Genomic DNA, 20,141 nt, shown 5'->3' on the forward strand with positions numbered 1-20,141 from the left:
TAATGCCTACATGACGCAACCACTTCTATACCTAGAACAAAAATGTAGAAATTACACGCTTCCGCTTTAATCGGAGGGTTTTGCAGATACGAGGATTTGTACCAAGTTCAAGAGGGTATCCATCTTAGCTCCAATATTCTCAACCTTCAACTCCAGCTTGTCCATGCGCTTCTGAAGTTCGACTTGTCCTGTCTCAACATTTTCTGCGGGTAAGCGGCCCGCACTGGCATCTACTTGACTGCCCTCCGCTTCAGAATCGCTGGAACTGACAAGATCATTGTTGCCAATGTCGCTGAGATCCGTGTTAATGTCATCGAGATGTTCGCCTCCAAGTAGATCTTCTTGTGAAAGTGTCGAAACCCCGTCATAATTAGATATCACGCCAACCTTCCTCGCCATGTTCTCAACGACCCCTTTCACCTTCTCGCCTTCTTCCAATTGTTTGTTCATTTTTTCCTCGAGTAATGTGATATTCGAACTGATATCTTCAAGTTGACGACCTACATCATTGTCTTTCCCTAACCGGATTGGCTTGACTTCAATACTATCGTATATGCGAAGGATTTGATGTTCCAGACGTGAATGGCCCAAGCTTCCTTGGCTCAATGGGGCATTAATGCGTTCACATTGATAGCAGAAAAAGGTCAAGGGAGCTGTTGGTCCAGAATATGAACTTTTGAAAACAGGGAAGGAAGCAAATCACCTACAGCAAACAATGCATACCCAGCAAGGCAATGATATAGCCGTTCCACAACAGGAGCAACAGATGGGCGGTGGTCCATCTGTTGTTGGCGATTGAGTATCCACGCTTTCCAATTGCCTTCTCTTCAGGCCTTTTTTGCTCTTCACAACTTTGCCTCTGCGAACGGCGAGTTTCGTTTTGGATTTGTGTTGAGCTTGTTCCTGCAGACGGAACATCATCTTCGTTCTTTCGGATATCAACCTGGCCTGGGGTAAAATGGTGTTAAATTCATATTTATGAATTCGGCGGGGTGACCGCATGAGTGAATGTGACAACTTGTGTACAGCGCCAAACATCGAACTCTCATTGAAAGGACCTGGTTTATCAATGCAATTGTAGCAAAGATCAATATGGTCGTAACGGGTCAGAACATCGTCCTTGCAAGTAATGCATTGATGCCGGACAAAAGCAATGCCATGGCGACACACGTCACAGGTAGCTCGTCCCCTGATAAAATATCAGTAGTGTTCTACTTATTTTACACATAATAAAATGGCGTACACTGGAGCAGCAAAGACTTCTCTCCTAGCGAAGTAATGAGCCAGATCGTCGTACATGCGCGCATATAGCGGAGGCACACTAGACAGCAATGTGTCGTACGCTTCCCATTCTTTGTCCGAAATAGTTTCATAATCATGCCAGCTGGGTACCACGTCGTCATCTCCCATATCAAAACGCATTGAAAGTTGGAGCCATTCTCGTCGCTCAGTCAAAGCCAAATTGAATGCCTTGCGAGATCCCATGCGAATTCGAGTATCAGAAAGTACAGCTTCAATTGCAAAGAACCAGCGTTTACGCGCAAGAGGCCAAATGCGCCAGCACGGTGGTGTGCCAGGACCATCAAGAAGATAACGGAATCGGAACAGATGAACAGGTGTCCGTTTGAGGTAGAATCGACCATGACTAATGCTCATTGGCGTCTCTGCAGACGGTCCCATTTCTGGGTTAACGATTTCCTCAGGCACTATTTCTCTATGGCCAACACTGACAACGGTGTCTTCTGTGATCATAGCGACAGTGTCCGATGCACTGACAGGCTCTGTAGTAGGCAAGGTGTCGTCCATAGCAGGCGCATGGTCACGCACTTCCTCGATTGATTCAATCTCTGCAGAAAGATCGATTATAGGCATTGATGTCGGATTTGCGTCAATACTGTCTGAGTTCGATTCTTCCAAGGGGTCTGTCTGAGGGTCTTCAGTGAGCCCGGATGGCTCGTCGGCATTATTCCAAACAAATGTGCCTTCGATGGCATCTTTGTCTGTATTGTAGAGTCCTACGCATGATTGCTTGCGGAAATTCTTCGAATCTTTGGGATTGAAGTCGAAGCGAATATTGAAGTCGGACGCGGATGCATGTGTGGGTTGGGCTTCAATTGTCCAGACCATGTCAACATCTCCGAAAAATGTCTCAGCCTTAGCGGAAAACATATTTTCGACAATGGGAGGGATTACACAATGAAAAGGTCGTATGTAACTGGGGTCGCCGTCACCGGAGAAAAACCAACCAACCCACATGCCTTCTATTGGATGCGAAATGTGCCCAGGAGGTGGTGTGGACAGAACAACGGCGTCCTCGATCTCGAACGTTTTTCCGACTTGTTTAGATAAAATCGTGGTGTCGGGGGTTGCTGTAGTTGGTAAATCAATTCGATTCAGGTGTATATATTCATCCATTTGTATGGACATCAAGATATTGTCGGACATGTTGTACTCTCTGTTTTTGAATGCTGCATAGAACTGAAAAATGCAGTCGTCTGAGCTATTGTCATTCCCTCCGACATACATAAAACATACCATCCCATAAGAGTAGCTTTGAAATTGTGCATCAACGTCCCTGTGTAGTTGATGGAATCTAGCTTTAACTTGATTGAGGGCGATTCGTTACCAACGGTTCAAAAGGCCGGCATACCTTCCAGATTATTCATGCGTTCGTCAAAGACTAGAAAAACTTGATCAAGTGATGTCGTATGCACATCCAACTCCGCTGGATCGAGCACAACAGTCTTTGCTAAATGCATGATCTTGAGATGATGTTGCAAAAGTATATTAACCATGGGGAGAATCCACTGGGATTAAAGTCAAGATGCAACCATCCATATCAAGAAAGAGGGGAAATGACTGACAGTTTCCACCCTGAATCCTCCTGCGATGGTTGTTGCATCCATTCGAGTTTCAATGACGTGTCCCATGTCGCTTAAATTGGCCCTCAAGCGTGTCATTTGACGAGACGACACAGTATTTGCAATTTCTTGCAACTTGGGTTCTTTGATTTCAGGTAAGGGCTTGATAGAACGTAAAAGGGCTTCGATTCGTGTAATGACAGGATTGTCCAGATAGTCGTCAACGTATATACGATTTGCGATGTGTATTTGTGGAAGGAGTTGATGCATTTGCAGCAATGTTGAGTAAATGGCCTGTTGAAGCATATAAAGGTTTATGTGCCAGCCTTGAAGAAATGTTGAAATCTGTTAAAACAATACCCGACAAGAATAACATACCAGCTGCCCAATACGCAATCCAATGCAGAAGGCTGTTCACAAACATGATGAGCATTGTGCCATGCCCGAAGGAGGTTACAGACCTCATACCCGCTGGTCGCGCCAAAGCAAACCTATTGGCTTCCTGCACGCTGATGAATCCGGAGCCATCTTCATCCATCGCTTCAACGATTGGGCGAACATATGCCACGTCAATAAACTCTAGAACCCATTCGTCTGATTCTTTGTCGGCGTTTGCAGTAACATTCAACATGGTTTGTTTAGAGCCATAAGAGGTATCGACATGAAGAGCGCTGGGATTGTCTTCAGAGCCTGGTAGAGAGAATGTTGGGATGATTGGGGTGACGGAAGCGGAATTATCGACATGGATATGGTCTCGAAAAGTCAAAACGAAAACTTTGGCTTTGACGACGCTGCTTGTAAGATTCTTATGGATGTTCAGAAACGTTCGGACAGGAAACGGATAGCGCATACCATTCGAGCCCACACGCGCTGGATTTCCTGTTCAAGTCATTAACATCGAACAAAACTTTTCTAGATAAAAAAGCGTACAGGGTCCTTGAGTTTGATTTCCTTTGTTTTGTACTTTCCTTCCTCAAGTACCATAATCGTTGTGACCGTATCCAAAATCTTTCCTAACTTCAACGTTTGGGTCCGCATCAAGACCCCCTGATCTTCGAGGTGTGCAGACATCCGCTTCAAGTTGTTATTCTGTACTTGTAATACCTTCTCGAATCTGGCATAATGTGTTTCCAAAACCTTATCCAGATCTTCACTCAACGCCTTGCTAAGATCTTTGCGCAACTCCTCCAGTTCTTGTTGATCTGAGACAGCCACTTTACCCGTTTTCGGTGATTCTCCAGCTTTGGCGATGAGTTTTGGGAGAAGGTCCAAATCATTAACGCATTTTTCGGGGCCCCCGTTTTGCTGCAGAAACTTGAAAACCTCTCGTTCACGTGGGGTGTCCACACTGCGGAAAAGCAGCGACATAATCACATCAAGTTTATCATCGGCAACTTGAACTTTTTTCGAGATGCCATCGAGTGTGATGTTCGCTGTGCTGATACCAATTGCGGTATATTCGGAAATCACAGCTTGAAGCTCGGCTCGACGTTGAGCGAAGGTTTCGATATGGGAGGCGAATTTTTTCTCGTAACCTTTCGCGAGAATAAGTTTATCTGAAATAAAAATGGTCAAGTAACACCGTTCAAAACTAGAAGGATTTGTACTAACAGACAAACTTCCGGTTCATGAAATGGGTTATATCACTTCGGCACAATTTTATGTCTTGGGAGATGATTTCAACTAATTCTTTTAATCTTTGCTCATGGAATTGCTTTGCGGTTGCAGGCATATGTTCGTGGTGGAGATTGCGGAGCCTGAGGAAGAATTATCAAGATATGATGCGCAGATACCTAAAATTTAGATTACATACTGAAAAATAGGACCCAGCATATTTTGCATCTGCAACACCACTATCAGAACTTTCTTATTGTTATCCCTCCGCGCGATATCCAACTTGACAACCTCATGGAAGGCAAAAATGGCAACTACAACAAGTCAGTCAGGATTAGGCTTCAAACAGATTCCCTGTGAGATGAAACTGACCTGCAAGAACTGGATGTGCATTCCCCAGGATTGACAACTCTTCGAGGACTTTATTTGCACCGCTCATGAAAGTATCCAGAAGTTCGTCCAATTTTTCTGCGGTTTTTGCTCCTCGTTCACTGTCAAGCTTTCCGAGCGCTGCAGCATCTCCCTTCAACGCTTCGTTGGAATTATACAGACCTGATAACTCGTTCCAGAGTCGTTCCTGGGAGGCTTCTACTGGTGAGCGTGAATTTGAATCATCCCATATGGGTGTTTGTAACTCGGCCTCAGGAAATGTGATCGATGGTATCTCGAGGTGGACACTTGGGATCTCAGTTGCAAGTATGGGTTTACTCATTGCAGGAAACAAGCAACTATACAACGATTGTGTTAGTAGGTACTCATATGTCGATTGGTAACATAGATCTTCAGTTACTCACTGGTACGAATTTATGCCCAATTTGAACTATCCTCCTTCTCACGAATTGGTAAATGATCAAATCCCTTGCTGTTAACGCAAGATGATTTAGGTGAACTGGTCCTCAGACGAAGATGTTCCAGGTATTGATATAAAGCTGATGCAGACCTACAAGACTAGCCAAGCGACTCATAAGCCACCGTTCGCAGCGGTACAGCTGGCCCCGTGCTTGTAATAACTTTGAAATACAATTAATGCCATTTCTCCGGCGGCTCTGTATGTGCGTGCAAAAAGATCTTAGGCGCTATGCCTTTTGCGTTGAAGTCTTCTAAAATATCTAGCTGTCTTGCGTTAGGGCATTCTCAACTGAGAATGTATGTTTCTCCAAATCATTATGCCGGACAACCGAAAAGAAGGTATTTCTTGAGTGGAAGGAGGAAGAAGGAATACAACCAATGGTTTCCCATGCGTGCGAGACTGATGCCGTATTTAGTCCGGCATCGTCGGCATATCCTTAGTAGTACGCGTGTCAACGCGACTCTATCAAGAGCTCCATACACACACCTTGTCGATCAGGTACTATCTCGTTGATATGTTCCCAGAACTGTGCAGAATCCCGTCCGAGTTTGGGGATTTCGCAGTATTTTCTCTCAATCTTTTTTACTCAGCTCCGTGATATGCCTAACTCAGAATTGGAAGACATCCTCGTAGTCGGTTTTGGTGCAGTTGGAGCGATCTGTGAGTGCAAAGATGTTTCGAATTTACCAGCGTCCAATCGTACTTTCGCATACAAAACTGATAAAGACATTTGGTTTAACGAACCATAGGTTCCCTCATTCTCAAAACTAGCGGTCTTGTTCGTGTCACTGTGGTAGCGCGTAGTAATTACAATGCTGTAAATGGTGAGCGCTTCCGCAGTGGTCCAACCAGATTCGATAATAGACGTTTCTGATACTTGAAAATGACTAGAGTCTGGGGTTCGCTTTGAAAGCAATAAGTATGGCACTTTTGAAGGATGGAGGCCTGACCGATGTTCGTGTCATTTTTTATTCTCTTTTCGCTACTTCTGATGCAGAATTTTACAGTGTGCAAATCTGTAGAGGAGGCCGCAGACAGATCCTACACATATGTATTAATCACCACGAAAGCAATCCCCGAGTTGGTCAAAACATCTCATGTCCTGGCTCCATTTCTTTCTGCCAAGTACAACGACCAGTTTTCGCAGCCTACGTATGTACTGCTGCAAAATGGTCTTAACGTTGAGATCGAACTTTACGAGTCGCTAAAGGCTCTCGGCAAAGGAGATCCTCGTATTATTTCGACTGGCGTCTGGATTAGCTCCAATCTTATAGCTCCAAATGTCGTTGAACATAACGGCGCTTTCGTAAGTACTGCTTTCGTATTTTTATATAGCGAGCATTTCGTCTTATTAGAGATGTTTAGAATCGTCTTGCTCTAGGAATGTATCGGCCAAACGATTTCACAACAATGGTCAACACAGCCGAAGAGGCGGCATTACTATCAGGGTTGGCTTCCAAGGTCGAAGCTGGTGGGGGTATAGCAACGATCCATCCTGAGATTCAAAGAGTAAAATTTATGAAAAACTTTTGGAATGTTGCCTTCTCGTCATTCTCGACACTCACACGGTATATATGCTGGTTTCCCTTCATTTTCATTGTTACTGAGATCTGAACTAGAATGGCACAGATACACCCTGCCTGCAATTTTTCGACCTCCTCCCAGTAATACCTCAGAGGTTTATCAGCCATTTCTGGCGCCTCAAACCTCGGAACTCATCCATCAATTCACCATCCCCTCTATTCAAGCTACATTAGACGAGCTCGTTGTCTTAGGTATGTATCGCCTATTCTATGCGTCTGAAGATGACTCTAACATGGTGTTATTTACACTAAATTAATAGCACGCGCACTTGGTTATCCAGACTCTGAGGATGGAATACCATCGACACTTCCAAAACATGTGATGGATGTTACAGGGCCGGTTCATGCTAGGCCAGACAGCAATCATGCACCAAGCATGATGTTGGATGCCGAAAAAGGCCTCCCCATTGAAGTCGAGGTGATTTTTGGCGAAGTCGTACGAATGGCAAAGGAAAGAAACGTGCAAATGCCTGTAAGATTTATCCTTCAAATTCTCTTCTTAAGCTTGTAAAACTAAAGACTATTTTAGCGAGTCGAAACCCTGTACGCCCTCCTGCTGGTCGTTCAAAACCAGATTCTTCGAAAAATAGAAGCTGAGAAAGCAAGCAGTCTCTAGCCTTCGTAGGTTTTAATGAGATTTTGAACAATACATCTACATGTTCAATTCTACCATGGCTGGCTAGCCTATTCCTATACACTCTAGCCCGATTAGTATCAACCACAAGTTCGTTGGGCTTTCTACATGACCGTATTAATAGCATCGACGGATACCCGAATCCGACGCTTTCCCGCTGATTTGCTTACAAAGTGTCATCAAGGCCATGTGGCCCAAGCTTTATCTAAGGCTTGAAGAGAAATTATCCAGGTATTCTTCAGGAATCGTGCTACATTTTCCATAATCATCATGTCTGAGTCTTTGAAGGAAGTTTTAGTGGTTGGATTTGGCGCAGTGGGTGCCATATGTGAGTCAAATTTACCTTCTGATGCTTCCCCTTTGTTGGAAGACAAATATAATATATTCCAGTAATTACCTTGGTCATGGTCATTGATTCAGCTAATAACAGACTCTCTTATCCTTAAACGGAGTGGCCTGGCTCGTGTAACCTGTGTAGCCAGAAGCAACTTCAATGCTATCAACGGTCAGCTTCATGTCAGCTTCATTCCAAGATTTTTCTTCACAAATAGCTCGCCATTTCAGACAGTGGTGTACAATTTCGCAGTCGCAAATATGGGTCTATAGATGGGTGGAGACCTCATCGATGTGCGTGCTATTCCTATCTCTACATGTCTTCTGTGAGTCATTAAATGGCGGTTGTGTCAGTGTGTAAATCAGTACATGATGCTGCTGATCAACAATATTCGTATGTTGTAGTCACGACGAAGGCCGTCCCGGACTTGGTCAAGACATCTCAGATACTCGCACCCCTGTTTTCTAAAGAGTACATCGAAAAGTTTAGTCAACCCACCTATGTACTCCTACAGAACGGAGTGAACGTGGAAGTTGACTTGTATGATGCACTGAAAGAGGCTATTCCCTCAGGCAAACCTCAGATTATATCTTGTGCCCTCTGGATTTACACCAACCTCGTGGGCCTAGATATCGTGGAGCATAGCGACTTTGTGAGATTATGAGCCTTCTCTAGTTATCCGTGGTGTTGACATCAACAAGGATCGAGTTGCCATTGGGGTTTACCGGCACAAGAATAATTCAGTAATCGCAAATTCTCCTGAAGAGTCGAACTTGTTGAAGGACTTCGGAAATCTTCTGGAGACAGGGGGAAGCACCCTGATTACGGTACCTGAAATCCAGAGGATGAAGTTTACCAAAAACTTCTGGAACATTACTTTCAACTCCATTGCGACCCTCACAAAGTGTGTCCTTGAGTAGCACTTCTGCACTTTACCGCCGTCGAAGACAGCTGATTCCAAACGTAGCTATCCTCTGCCTGCTCTTTTCCGACCTGCACCGGGCGAAGGTTCTGTTGCGTATGAACCTTACGTATCGCCTACCACTGCGGACCACATTTCAACATACACAATGCCCGTGATCAGAAAGATGCTTGAGGAGCTCATCGCCATAGGTAGGCATCATTCCCTGATACTGCGGGTTTAAAGATAACACAAGGTGTTTAGGTAGGGCACTTGGGTACCCTGACTCCAAGGATGGCCTACCTTCCTCAATCGTTGATAATGCCCTGGACGGTACTCGGGAGATCCACGAAAAGGCAGATTGCACCCACGTTCCGAGTATGCTGCTTGATGCTCAGAAGGGGCAACCAATAGAAGTCGAGGTCATCGTTGGAGAGGTCATAAGAATGGCGAAATCACACAAGGTTGAGACTCCGGTAAGTTCGTACGCTATGCTTCGATACCTAAGTATCACGCTGTGTTACTGATCGCAGTATTCGACCCGCAGCGGTTGGAAACCCTCTATGCCCTTCTGCTTGTCGTCCAGAACCAGACCTTGCGGAAGTTAGAGAGCAGGAAGCCTTGAAATAACCGCTCTTTTGACAGCGGAAACAGGAAAAATGTTGCTAGTATGGTGGTGTTTTAGTAACGAGTATTTTCTGGAACATTGGTAATCCAGTTCGACGTGTTCGCGAATAATTTGAAGAAAGTTTGTTCCTGAACAAACGTGGACGTCAATGAAGGTCAATGAAGGTCATGTTTTCAACGTTTCAAATAGCAATACTTGTAAAGATGCGTCTCGTGGCAGGTAACCTATCATAATAATGAAATAGGTATTCAAAAAATAAGAAGAAAGGGCGAATTCGATAGTACAAATCAAGTGCCTGGTTATATATGCAACGGTCCGCGTCCGGAGGATGGACCTGCATCGTCGAGGGTTTGTTCCACAGATGTTGCCCCATCTCCTCGACGGATCTTCAGAGAAATTTGGAACGTAATCTCCCCGTTCCCAAGAGTGAATGATCCACTTCTCCAAAACTTGCTTCTGAGAATGGCAATGGAACGAATAACAGCCAAGGCGATGTAGATCACACTAATTTAATTCAGCACATATGAGTAAACGTGGAACAAGTAGAAAAAAGTCGGCACGTACCCTACAATGATTCCAATTACACCGCCTGCAACCATCAGCCATCTGATAATTATCTTCGTTTCTTCGCATTTGGGGAGAGGGGGTAACTCCTCAGGTGGATCTGGGCTAGGATAGTGTGGATACTTGAAGCGCCTGCACCACTCCGCTGTAGGTAGACTGGTCACAATCGCAATTGCCCAAACCAACACGCCTGATGCCAACACGGCATCGGCAATGACGTTGATTAGGAGGGGGAATGTGACGGCAATGCAGACGATCGAACTGATGACTGAGACGAGTAACTTTTTACATGACAGGCTCGTGATGAATAAAGTACGTAGACCGTAAAGCATAATGGACACACCCATATAGCGAGCCCTCGCGTTGAGTCTTCAGCCTGCCAGGAACCGTACTGTCCCAGTGGGGCATTTCGCAGTACGATGAAGTTTGCGATGACCACTCCAAGTGCAACAACCGAAAGAAGCAACGTAGTAGTTTGCAGCTTCCTCGTTACTGAGCGGCTGGGTTGAGAGCTCCCAATAGCATGATTGTTATTTTCGTCGTGAGACTGATCAAGCAGAGGCGCGGATTCGGCCATTCTCCAATGTTGTGGAAAATCTTCAGCAATTCTGGTCAGAATAAATCGCTTTATAGGTATGGATGACTGGCGTGGACTGCGGACGACCACTATGACAACTGCGGTTTGATATAGAACAAATTACAATGCAGTGCCTCGGATTCTTGCGTTTGCCGTATTCAACCTGGGCAGGCTCAGCATCATACGTATTGATGCTTTTGTGGTTCTCTCACGTTACTGTTGTTCGATTCATAGACCATGTCTGAATTAGACGCTCTGCGGATTGCTGTAAGTGCAACGAACCTAGATAGTGACCATGACATAGCAATGCACATGCCCATTCTTGCGTGGACCATGACCAGAACACGGCAAAACGAAATGAATCCCAAAAGAAGCTAGATTTGAAGTCGAGTCCTTGATCCATTTGTTGACTGTGGCACAGGACATCCCGTGGGAAGCGGGGTCAATGCCACATGACGCGTTATTTGCTTTTATTTGGCGTTTTCCATATAAATACCGCGACGACTGCGTATGGTGGCCTCAGTTCGCGGTTTGACTTGTTCCCTCAGGGCACATCTTCAATTGTTTTTGAACTTGTTCCCTCTGGTAACATTATCATTCGGTCTAGTACGCAAGCTTTGCTGTTATCAATATCCTTCTTTCAAGCTTCATATCGAACCCAGATTTTACTTCTCTTATCTCATCAAGGCAATAAATGTCTTACCGTGGTGACAGCAGAGGCCGTGGCCGAGGTGGCCCTCCTGGCGGTCGTGGAGGAGGTTCTCCTAGTGGTCGTGGCAGCCCTGACTCAGGTAGAGGTCGTGGCGGACCACCTCGAGGTGGTTACCAGGGCGGTGGTGGACCTCCCAGAGGTGGGTTCCAAGGCGGCGGTCGAGGAGGTGGGCCTCGAGAACAGGGCGGGTAAATAATAACAACTTCGATTATTTCAAAACTGCGCTGAGTACCCGCTGTAGGATTTTCCAGGGTGGACCTGCCAATGTGGATGCCCGTTTAACTGATAATTCTCAAGACGCTCTCGTTGCCGCATTTCGGAACCTCCAATTGAAGCCCAAAGAGCTTCCTTTGAGACCAGGCTTTGGAACCTCCGGAAAGCCCATTAAGCTTCGCGCTAATTTCTTCCCTGTTAAGATGCCTAAAGGGCCTCTCTATGAATATGATGTGTCCATTTCTCCCAGTACTTCCATCAAACGCGTGAAGAGGCGCATTTTTCAATTGGCAGAGCAAACACCCGCCTGGGCAGCCCAAGGCCTCAGGGGGTCGGTGGCCCATGATCACTCGGCGAAGCTCATTTCTTCCAAGACCCTTCCTCAACCCCTTGCTATTAGGGTCCCATTTTACGACGAGGATGAATCCGGAGCGAAGCCCGGTGGAAAGGAATACACCCTTACGTTCACTTTTACGCAAAACATCGATACTTCCGGTCTTGTTCAGTAAGAATTTAACGTTATACGTGGTGATAATGTCTGAACAATGTTCAAACAATGTTCAGGTATCTTCAGGGTGATCCTCAATACAGAGACTATGACATCATGCCTATTCTGTCAGCGTTGAATCTTATCTTAGCGGCATTTCCAAATCGTTCTAGCGGTTCTGGTGTTATGGTTGGTAGGAACCGTTTCTTTTTCCCAACAGCTGCACAACCATTCAACCTCGGCGGAGGCTTGGAAGCCTGGAAGGGCTTCTATTCTTCTGTGCGCCCCGCCCACAACCAGTTGATGGTTAACGTCAATGGTCAGTATCTTTCTTTCCTCTACATAATACATCTTACAACTAAATTATCTTTCAGCCTGCACTACTGCCTTTTATACTCCTGGCAATCTCGCGGATGCCATGACTGCATTCCGGAATGCAAGCTTTGGCGCAAGGCCAGCTGCCTTCGTCAAAGGTGTTCGAGTCAGAACAACTCATCTCGGATATAAGAAAACAGTAAAGAGATTGTCCAACATGAACTCGAACCAACATAAATTCCCTGCAGAGGAGTTCGGTCGTGAGGTAACTGTCGCAGAATACTTCAAACTGAGTAAGTATACTCCAGTCATGGCCTGTGAGTTGGTGCAAACTAACCATTTTTTCAGAGTATAAAATTCAGCTACGGTACCCGGAAATGCCACTCGTTGATGTCGGCGGTCAAAAAGGCAATTTCCTTCCTGCCGAATTGTGCGAGATTCTTCCGAATCAGCCTTTCAAGGGCAAGTTGACCGACGAGCATACCGCTGCCATGATCACCACAGCGGCTAAACCCCCTAATATCAATGCTGCAGCCATCGTGGGCCCCGGCCTTACTGAACTTGGTTTCAGGCCAGGTTCTTCTCCTGAGTTTAATGCCTTTGGAATCTCCATTGGGAATGAGATGGCTGTTGTTCCTGGTCGTATTCTCACCCCTCCTGGCATCAAGTATGGTCAAGGAACTCCTGCAGTCGACGATCGAGCTAGCTGGAACCTCCGGAACGTCAAATTTGCCAAAGGCGCAAGGTTGGAGCAATGGGCTGTTTTGATCATTCAGGACGGCAACCGTCGTGACGAGTTTGCGTCTGCTAATGACCCAGAGCTCACAAGCACGATCCAAGGATTTATGAGTATGTGTAAGACGAGCGGCATGAGTGTCGACCAGAAGATGCCGCTCATCGTCATCGCAGCGGTTCCGCCTAAGAATCCAGCGGATCCAACTCGAGCGGCGGCCATCAATGCCATACAGAATGCGTTGAAAACCCTGCCTGGCAAACCCAACATGGTTATGGTGTTGTTGTCGAGCGCGGATAAACACATATATTCTGGTATCAAGCATTTATGTGACTGCACTTTGGACGTCCGTAAGTCAGAATTTGCCGATCTTCGACGTCTGATTCCTTACGTTGTTTTGTACTAGCCACGGTTTGCGTTCATTCCGCCAAAATTCGTAAAGAAAAGGGTAAGCTATATATATGAAAATCATTGCCATGACATTAAATCAAATTATTGTAGGGCAGCTTCAGTACTTCGCCAATGTCGCCTTGAAATTCAATATGAAGTTGGGTGGTGTCAAGTAAGACGATATATCTTGCCTTCTTATTTTGTTCTCATTTTCTTTCAGCCACGCGCTAGATCCGAAGAGCATGTCCTGGCTCAAGGAAGCCCCAACAATGCTCGTCGGCATTGATGTAACGCATCCCGGACCTGGTAGTGCCAAAGGGACCCCCTCTATAGCTGCTGTTGTTGCGAGCTGCGAGCCTGAGTTTGCCCAATATCCTGCCAGCATGGAAATTCAGGAATCGAAGAAAGAGGTTCGCTATTTCGACGTCTGTTATACTCATTTTCTCATGATTTGTTTTATTTTAGATGGTCACCAATTTAGCCAAAATGGTGTTCGAGCGGCTTACCTTGTTTAGAACCAGAAACAAGATTTTGCCCAAGCGCATCTTAGTTTACCGAGATGGTGTTTCCGAAGTAATGACACTTTCATCCCACATTTCAGTTTGCTGACATTTTTTTCTGTAATCAGGGACAGTTCAACACCGTTGTTGAAGAAGAACTTCCTGCCATAAGGTTTGCATGTACCAAGTTCGACACAACACAGGGTCCCTATCGTCCTTTGATTACTGTTGTCATCTGTGTAAGCCAGCAAACTTCTACTCGGTTCACTTATGTTCTAACTATCCAACATTAGGGTAAACGCCACCATACTCGTTTCTACCCCACCGAAGAGGCGAATGCAGACCATAATGGAAATCCTCGTGCCGGGACTGTCGTCGACCGGGGTGTCACCTCTGTCTACAACTTCGATTTCTTCCTCCAAGGTACAGAATACTTTAACTGCTTGTGTGAATAACTTTTTTGGCTGATCACTCACCATAGCGCACGGAGGATTGCAGGGCACAACCCGCCCCACTCACTACTATGTTGTCCACGACGACATTGGGTTCCATGCCGATCAACTTCAGATTTTGACCAACTCGGTCAGCTACCTGTTCGCGCGTGCCACCAAGGCAGTCAGCCTCGTTTCGCCCGCGTATTACGCTGACCTTGCCTGCGAACGTGGAAGGTGCTACCTACACAAGCTTCTCCAAGGTGTCACTAGCAGTGCTGGATCCTCAGCCAGCGGCGAGAACGAAGAAGCCGTCATGCGAGAGGCACAGCAGCTCTGGCGAGGCGGCGTTGGCGCAAAGTTGAAGGATACCATGTTCTATCTCTGAAATTATTTTTTCCACCACTATTCCCCCCCCCACACTCTATATCCCTTATCTTGTATATTATCTGTACTATCTCTGGTGGCCGGTATCTTTTCTCTTGCTTGTCATTTCATATGTAAATTTTGGTGTTTCATGATGTCTGTATATGTGACTTGTACCAGTGTATTTACTTTTGACTTGAATAAACGACAAATCAAGTCAATCGGGTGTTTTCCTCAGGTTCCGGTTTAACATGGTAATCTATAATGTGCATTTGTTGTTGTTGTTACATTCCGTATACAGATTGTTCAGGATTTGGATTTAATGAGATTTGCCATCAAGTCGAAACTATTTCCATCAGGCTGCAGATCGATGTAATCTTCGTCTCTTCCCGAGAACCTCGACATGCCAGACCGCTCAGGAATGGTCCGCAATAGCCCATAGTCTGAAGTGATGCCAACGATACGCACCGCGGTATGCGGCGTCGTTGTGGTCAGCGTGACAAGTTGGTCTCTGCCGCCATATGGTATGTCAGCAGGGTAAGGAATATAAATGAGGGATGACCCACGAATGAAGCCAGCGTTTCAGGTAAAGGTCGTTGAAGGACTGGAAGGATCCACGCTCTTTGACGAAGATTGTCCACATCGATTCGAATTTGGCCATGATCATTGCCGCTGTGCGCTCCATGCTCAACGATTCACGCGTTGACGAGTGCAGCTGGGTAAGAGATGTAATCGGAGGCAGGTTGAGCACGTTAAGTCCGCAACCTACGCTTTTCGTATTGAGACATAGGTTTTTCATGTAGAGTTGAATGGAAGAACCAGCGCACCTATTACAATATCCACCTTGCCTCCTGAAAAGCTGGTGTTTACCAACACGCCCCCGATCTTTCTGTAGTCGTCGCGTCCCATGCCAACGGATGCGTATATATCATTTGGCCATTTCAGCCTGATCTTGTCGCCTGCTTTAGGTCCTAGGACGGTCTCGTCGCGGCATGCTTCTACTACGGCCAACGCAAAGAGATATTGAAGGAACACAAGCTTATTTCCTGGGAAGTCGGAAAGAGAGACGCGGAGAAGGATGGAGAACTGCAGACATCCTGAAGGAGATAACCAGACGTTGCTACCACGCCCACGGCCTGCAAGTTGGTAGGAGGCTAGCGAGAGAAGCGGTGCAGGCAGGTTGGAAAGAAGATGTGGGTTCCTTGGAATACGGTGCTTCAGTGCGTTGATATAAAGAGAAGGAGGATGCACTTCTCACTTGTCGAGCATGGTCTGAGTACTAGTGACTGCTTCGCCGTACAAAAGAGCTTCTCCTATACCCCAAGAATCAGGGGAGCTCAAAAGTCCCTCTTGTGTCCGGGCGGATGACAAGGATTTATAAAACAGATCCAGGTTGAATAAAGGCGTGAGTGAGGGACTGGGTAGTGCACCATCTCTGCAAATAATAATGTGTTTGGGCTGCCATGTCGATGGATCACTGGGACTCTTGGAACTATTTCTTGATTCATTTATGAGATCTGAACTTTCTTGGAGTGAGTGGAAATAAAATTCGTCGTTGGAATCTTTGAGCGATGATAATTGAGATCCTGTTTGAGGTGCGGCGATTGCATCTGTTATTTGAGAGACAATGGTACTTTTGACAGGAGTTGAGGTTAGGAACTGGGGAAGTGGTCGAGAGATGGTGGCTTTTTTATCCGTCGCTTGCGGTACTTCCAGTCCTAATTTTGTTAAGGTTGCGACAATCAGGGTCTTCCTCGTCGTGTCAAACTTGTCAATATCTTCTGAAGAGAAGTTAAGCGAGCTTGCAATGATGGAAGACATCGGTTCTTCCTTCAAAGGATACTCTATTCCGGGGCCCCATAATGATATTTTTCCTTTGTTGACCTCCATCGTTAATCCAGCTATTGTTGGTGAAAGACCAATGGTGTACTTTGCCAGGACGGAAACTCCTTTCAGGTCTTCGAACCCACTAAAATCTGCTTCTCCACTGTCATATATGCCGTCCACCTTGGTCCCATCTGAGCATTGCAGGGTAATGGCCCGCTCTTTAGTTTCGGATCCACTCGCAACCTCCTCAATGGTGATGTAACAATTGTTGAAATTGTCGTAAAATTTGAGTGGTTTCTCTGGCATTTCCGAACTAAAGCTCAACACAGTCGAATCAAAGCCTGACCTAGATGTGATAGAGGCTCCCGTTCCCAGCATGAGATACGATCCTCCGGCCTCAACGAACTCCTTGATGTGCTTGGACGACGGCGATATGAAGCGCTGTCGGGTCCGGGGCAAGACAAGCAATGCGCAAGATTTCTGCCATGGCTGAGAGGTCAACGCTTGTTGTGTAATAGCCTGAACAGTATAGTTGGGTACTAGTATACTCCTAAGGCTGGAAAGTGTGTGGTTGAAGGAGGTCTGAAGGATTTCTGGGCCAGAGTAGACAAGGACGTTCATCGCGAAGGATCAAGGGACTCTGATGTTCTCGGCCCGGTAGCCGATGTTAGTCTAGGACGCCCATGTGATCGACTCCTTGTTTTAACTACACCACCATGTCGCTTTTAGAGCTCGAAAATTCAAGTAGCTTCCAATCTGTTACGAAGAAGCCACCACGAAAAACGGTATATGAGATCATAGTATCGGCAACACTTGACCATACAATACTATCCGTTACGACAATTTCTCATACTGAGCAGGCATACTCTAGAAGTTGACGGGTATACTTAATATCCGTGCAGCACTCACAGGCCTCGCAACTTTCAACCTCATTCACATAATTGATAAGACAATTTACTCACAGGTTACTATAGGAAGAATTCTGGCTTCTTGAATAAAAGACCACGCATGTAATGCTCCTCACTTCCTTCACCACCATCATCTCATGATTGCAATTCTAAACACACCGATTCCGGCCTTTCTGGCTGCGTATGCACTTTACTGGATCATGAAATGGTATCAACTTCGCAAAATTATGCCTCCAGGCCCATTGGGTCTTCCCTTCATAGGAAACAAATATCAGCTTCCCGCCATAAAACCATGGAAGAAGTTTGCTGAGTGGAATACAGAGTACGGTGCGTACTGGGAAACTGCGTGCACCGTTCTACTTAAATCAAGCTTTTTAGGCCCTGTGACTTCCATATTTTTGGGATCGACACCTGTCATCGGTACGCTCCAGTCGCTGCGTATGTGTAGATGATACTGACGGTGCCGTTTTGAACTAATATCAGTTCTCGGTACTGCTCAACCGGCCTGGGATCTCCTTGAGAAACGGTCAGATATCTACTCAAGTCGTCCAAGATTTGTTGTTGCGTAAGGATGAAATGGATCACAACTTAATTTATGGCATCAATGAATTCTTTTCTTCAGCGGGGAAATTTTGTCCGATAACAGACGAGGGCTGATGCTTCCAAATAACGACGCCTGGAGGAAATGGAGAAAGGTCAGGATCGCGCACATCCCGGGACGACTTTTTCATACGTTTTCTATTAGATTCTCCACTCAGGGTTTCACTCTAGGCAGGCCGAATCGTATAACGACATTCAATCATTGGAGTCCAAAGTGCTTCTGAAGCAGATTCTTGATGCTCCAGAAGAATACGAAAGGCATATACAAAGGTACTTGCTAACCTTTAAATTAAACAATTTTCTTGGTTCGACCCACTTTAAAGATTTGCAGCTAGCCTTGCCGTCTCTGTCACTTATGGAAAACGAATAAACAGTGTGGATGAATGGGTTGTAAAAGCGAACATGGACGCGATGGACTGTAGGACTACGATCCGCCTAACCTCAATGAACTTGCTAACCTGCCATGTAGATCTCATCAGGTAAAGTATATCATTTGAGACATAGCTCATATGCTTGATATATTCCTTAGTGTCAAGTACGTTAGCTATCTTTCTGCTGCCATGAGTAGGGACTTATAGCTGGTATAGCATTCCTGGCAAATACCTCGTTGAATCATGGCCTTGGCTTTTAAAACTTCCGGTAAGTCATTTGCTGAAGCATTCATCAGGTTCACGCCTAAGCAACTTACGACAGAGATCTCTTCAATGGTTTCGTCGAGAACCTGAAATGCGGAAGAAAGAAGATATACGTTTCCTGACTCACCTTCTAAATGATGTTAAAACGAGAATGGCAAATGGGACTTCCCAGGACTGTCTCGCCTCTCAATCTTTAGCAAACATCAAACAGATTGGAATGGAAGAGATAGACCTTGCGTATGCAGTTTCGAGTCCTTTTGGAGCTGGAATCGAGACGGTAAGTATACATCATCTTTTCTCATCACTGCTCTTCTCAACTCTCGTGGTCAAAGACATCCGGCAGCACTACATCATTTATTTGTGAGTCTAATCCTTATTTAAGCGACTTTGGCTGCTGCAGATAGCTAAATTTAAAGACAATTAGTGGCAATGCTGCATTGGCCTGAAATTCAGAAATTGGCGCAGGCAGAGCTGGATGCTGTAGTCGGTCAGGATCGTATGCCAGATTATGACGATAGGGGAAGTTTACAATATGTCCAAGCCCTTGTGAAAGAAACTCTAAGGTAATTAGCGACTGTCAATCGTGTTAATTTAGGGTGCTTATATCCTTGGCCTGTGGATCAGGTGGCGCCCCGTAGCAATCCTTGGTGGAAGCCCACATGCAGTGACTGCTGACGATGTTTATAACGGAATGTAAGTTTACAACACATCATTAATATTTATAATTCTTTGACAACGTTTATCGTCACTGTGGAAGGTTTATTCCAAAGGGTTCAACCGTTTATGCCAACATGTAGTACGTCTCATTTCCTTACTTTGTTCGTTCATGGCGGTTAATTTTCACTGACGATCAGTGGAATTATGAAAGACCCCGGTAGGTGAGATTTTATGCCCTGCCCATTTTATTATTCAAATGCTTGCGTTGGATAGAAATGTTCCCGGAACCTGATACCTTCAAACCGGAACGTTTTCTAAAAAGTACAAACCCGCGTTTGATAAACTTTGACCTTCCATTTGGCTTTGGACGACGCGCATGCCCGGGAATACACCTCGCACTCAACTCTCTGTTTATCAACATCTCGAGGATCCTTTGGGCGTTCGATATCAAACCTGCAGTTGACGAGCACGGGCAACAAATTTTTCCAGGTATGTTCATCGGGCTATCTATGACAAAGCTATGGGTTGTGTGCTGACTGCTCAATCGACACACTTTTCATCATGCTAAAAGACGTGAACAATTATACCAATGGATTCAACTCGCGACCCGTTAGCTTTAAGTGCCAACTGATACCACGGAACGCGAAAATTAAGGCTTTGATTGAAGCGGAATGGGAAGGGGCAAAAGTACATTTGGACCAGTGGCAGGCTTGAATTTGGCTTTTCGGATTTGAACTAAAGAAGAAAGAGAAAAGTTGTCAAATGAATGTATTGTCTCCGAGCGGTGTATAGTAGATAATAGTGTATATGTATACTTTTAT

At 45.6% G+C, this 20,141-nt stretch overlaps 7 protein-coding genes across 7 annotated transcripts; 4 read left to right on the plus strand and 3 right to left on the minus strand.

Annotated features, from left to right (window-relative positions):
* Window positions 1-66: 66 nt before the first annotated feature.
* Window positions 67-5,187, minus strand: JR316_0013095 (uncharacterized protein; the record flags this gene model as incomplete). Its single annotated transcript, XM_047898708.1, has 14 exons — window positions 67-653; window positions 724-943; window positions 1,171-1,189; window positions 1,244-2,478; window positions 2,536-2,597; window positions 2,651-2,807; window positions 2,865-3,187; window positions 3,240-3,271; window positions 3,323-3,666; window positions 3,714-3,740; window positions 3,792-4,417; window positions 4,473-4,618; window positions 4,675-4,789; window positions 4,848-5,187. 14 exons carry the CDS (start codon window positions 5,185-5,187, stop codon window positions 67-69), a joined length of 4,233 nt encoding a protein of 1,410 aa, XP_047742256.1.
* A 737-nt stretch (window positions 5,188-5,924) lies between these two features.
* Window positions 5,925-7,524, plus strand: JR316_0013096 (uncharacterized protein; the record flags this gene model as incomplete). The annotated part of the gene is made up of 8 exons (XM_047898709.1): window positions 5,925-5,985; window positions 6,075-6,149; window positions 6,217-6,279; window positions 6,333-6,631; window positions 6,691-6,893; window positions 6,955-7,100; window positions 7,169-7,380; window positions 7,438-7,524. 8 exons carry the CDS (start codon window positions 5,925-5,927, stop codon window positions 7,522-7,524), a joined length of 1,146 nt encoding a protein of 381 aa, XP_047742257.1.
* Window positions 7,525-7,812: 288 nt separating this feature from the next.
* Window positions 7,813-9,402, plus strand: JR316_0013097 (uncharacterized protein; the record flags this gene model as incomplete). The annotated part of the gene is made up of 8 exons (XM_047898710.1): window positions 7,813-7,870; window positions 7,973-8,047; window positions 8,107-8,169; window positions 8,230-8,528; window positions 8,578-8,780; window positions 8,844-8,989; window positions 9,042-9,253; window positions 9,325-9,402. The coding sequence occupies 8 exons, from the start codon at window positions 7,813-7,815 to the stop codon at window positions 9,400-9,402; spliced, it is 1,134 nt and encodes a 377-aa protein (XP_047742258.1).
* Window positions 9,403-9,704: 302 nt separating this feature from the next.
* Window positions 9,705-10,546, minus strand: JR316_0013098 (uncharacterized protein; the record flags this gene model as incomplete). Its single annotated transcript, XM_047898711.1, has 3 exons — window positions 9,705-9,909; window positions 9,970-10,250; window positions 10,313-10,546. 3 exons carry the CDS (start codon window positions 10,544-10,546, stop codon window positions 9,705-9,707), a joined length of 720 nt encoding a protein of 239 aa, XP_047742259.1.
* Window positions 10,547-11,240: 694 nt separating this feature from the next.
* On the plus strand, window positions 11,241-14,715 carry JR316_0013099 (Protein argonaute PNH1; the record flags this gene model as incomplete). Its single annotated transcript, XM_047898712.1, has 12 exons — window positions 11,241-11,446; window positions 11,500-11,976; window positions 12,036-12,277; window positions 12,333-12,566; window positions 12,622-13,356; window positions 13,413-13,454; window positions 13,508-13,568; window positions 13,617-13,806; window positions 13,862-13,969; window positions 14,025-14,135; window positions 14,190-14,319; window positions 14,378-14,715. The coding sequence occupies 12 exons, from the start codon at window positions 11,241-11,243 to the stop codon at window positions 14,713-14,715; spliced, it is 2,874 nt and encodes a 957-aa protein (XP_047742260.1).
* A 284-nt stretch (window positions 14,716-14,999) lies between these two features.
* JR316_0013100 (Biotin--protein ligase) lies at window positions 15,000-17,141 on the minus strand (the record flags this gene model as incomplete). Its single annotated transcript, XM_047898713.1, has 4 exons — window positions 15,000-15,204; window positions 15,260-15,458; window positions 15,521-15,894; window positions 15,952-17,141. 4 exons carry the CDS (start codon window positions 17,139-17,141, stop codon window positions 15,000-15,002), a joined length of 1,968 nt encoding a protein of 655 aa, XP_047742261.1.
* Window positions 17,142-17,565: 424 nt separating this feature from the next.
* On the plus strand, window positions 17,566-20,034 carry JR316_0013101 (Cytochrome P450 monooxygenase 58; the record flags this gene model as incomplete). The annotated part of the gene is made up of 15 exons (XM_047898714.1): window positions 17,566-17,755; window positions 17,807-17,848; window positions 17,912-17,993; window positions 18,051-18,123; window positions 18,174-18,298; window positions 18,352-18,446; window positions 18,597-18,667; window positions 18,722-18,940; window positions 18,996-19,023; window positions 19,088-19,226; window positions 19,288-19,356; window positions 19,421-19,459; window positions 19,518-19,537; window positions 19,594-19,809; window positions 19,892-20,034. 15 exons carry the CDS (start codon window positions 17,566-17,568, stop codon window positions 20,032-20,034), a joined length of 1,551 nt encoding a protein of 516 aa, XP_047742262.1.
* Between the last annotated feature and the right edge of the window lie 107 nt (window positions 20,035-20,141).

The sequence above is a fragment of the Psilocybe cubensis genome, chromosome 13, assembly GCF_017499595.1.
Source record: "Psilocybe cubensis strain MGC-MH-2018 chromosome 13, whole genome shotgun sequence".
In the NCBI taxonomy this organism is placed as follows: Eukaryota; Fungi; Basidiomycota; class Agaricomycetes; order Agaricales; family Agrocybaceae; genus Psilocybe; species Psilocybe cubensis.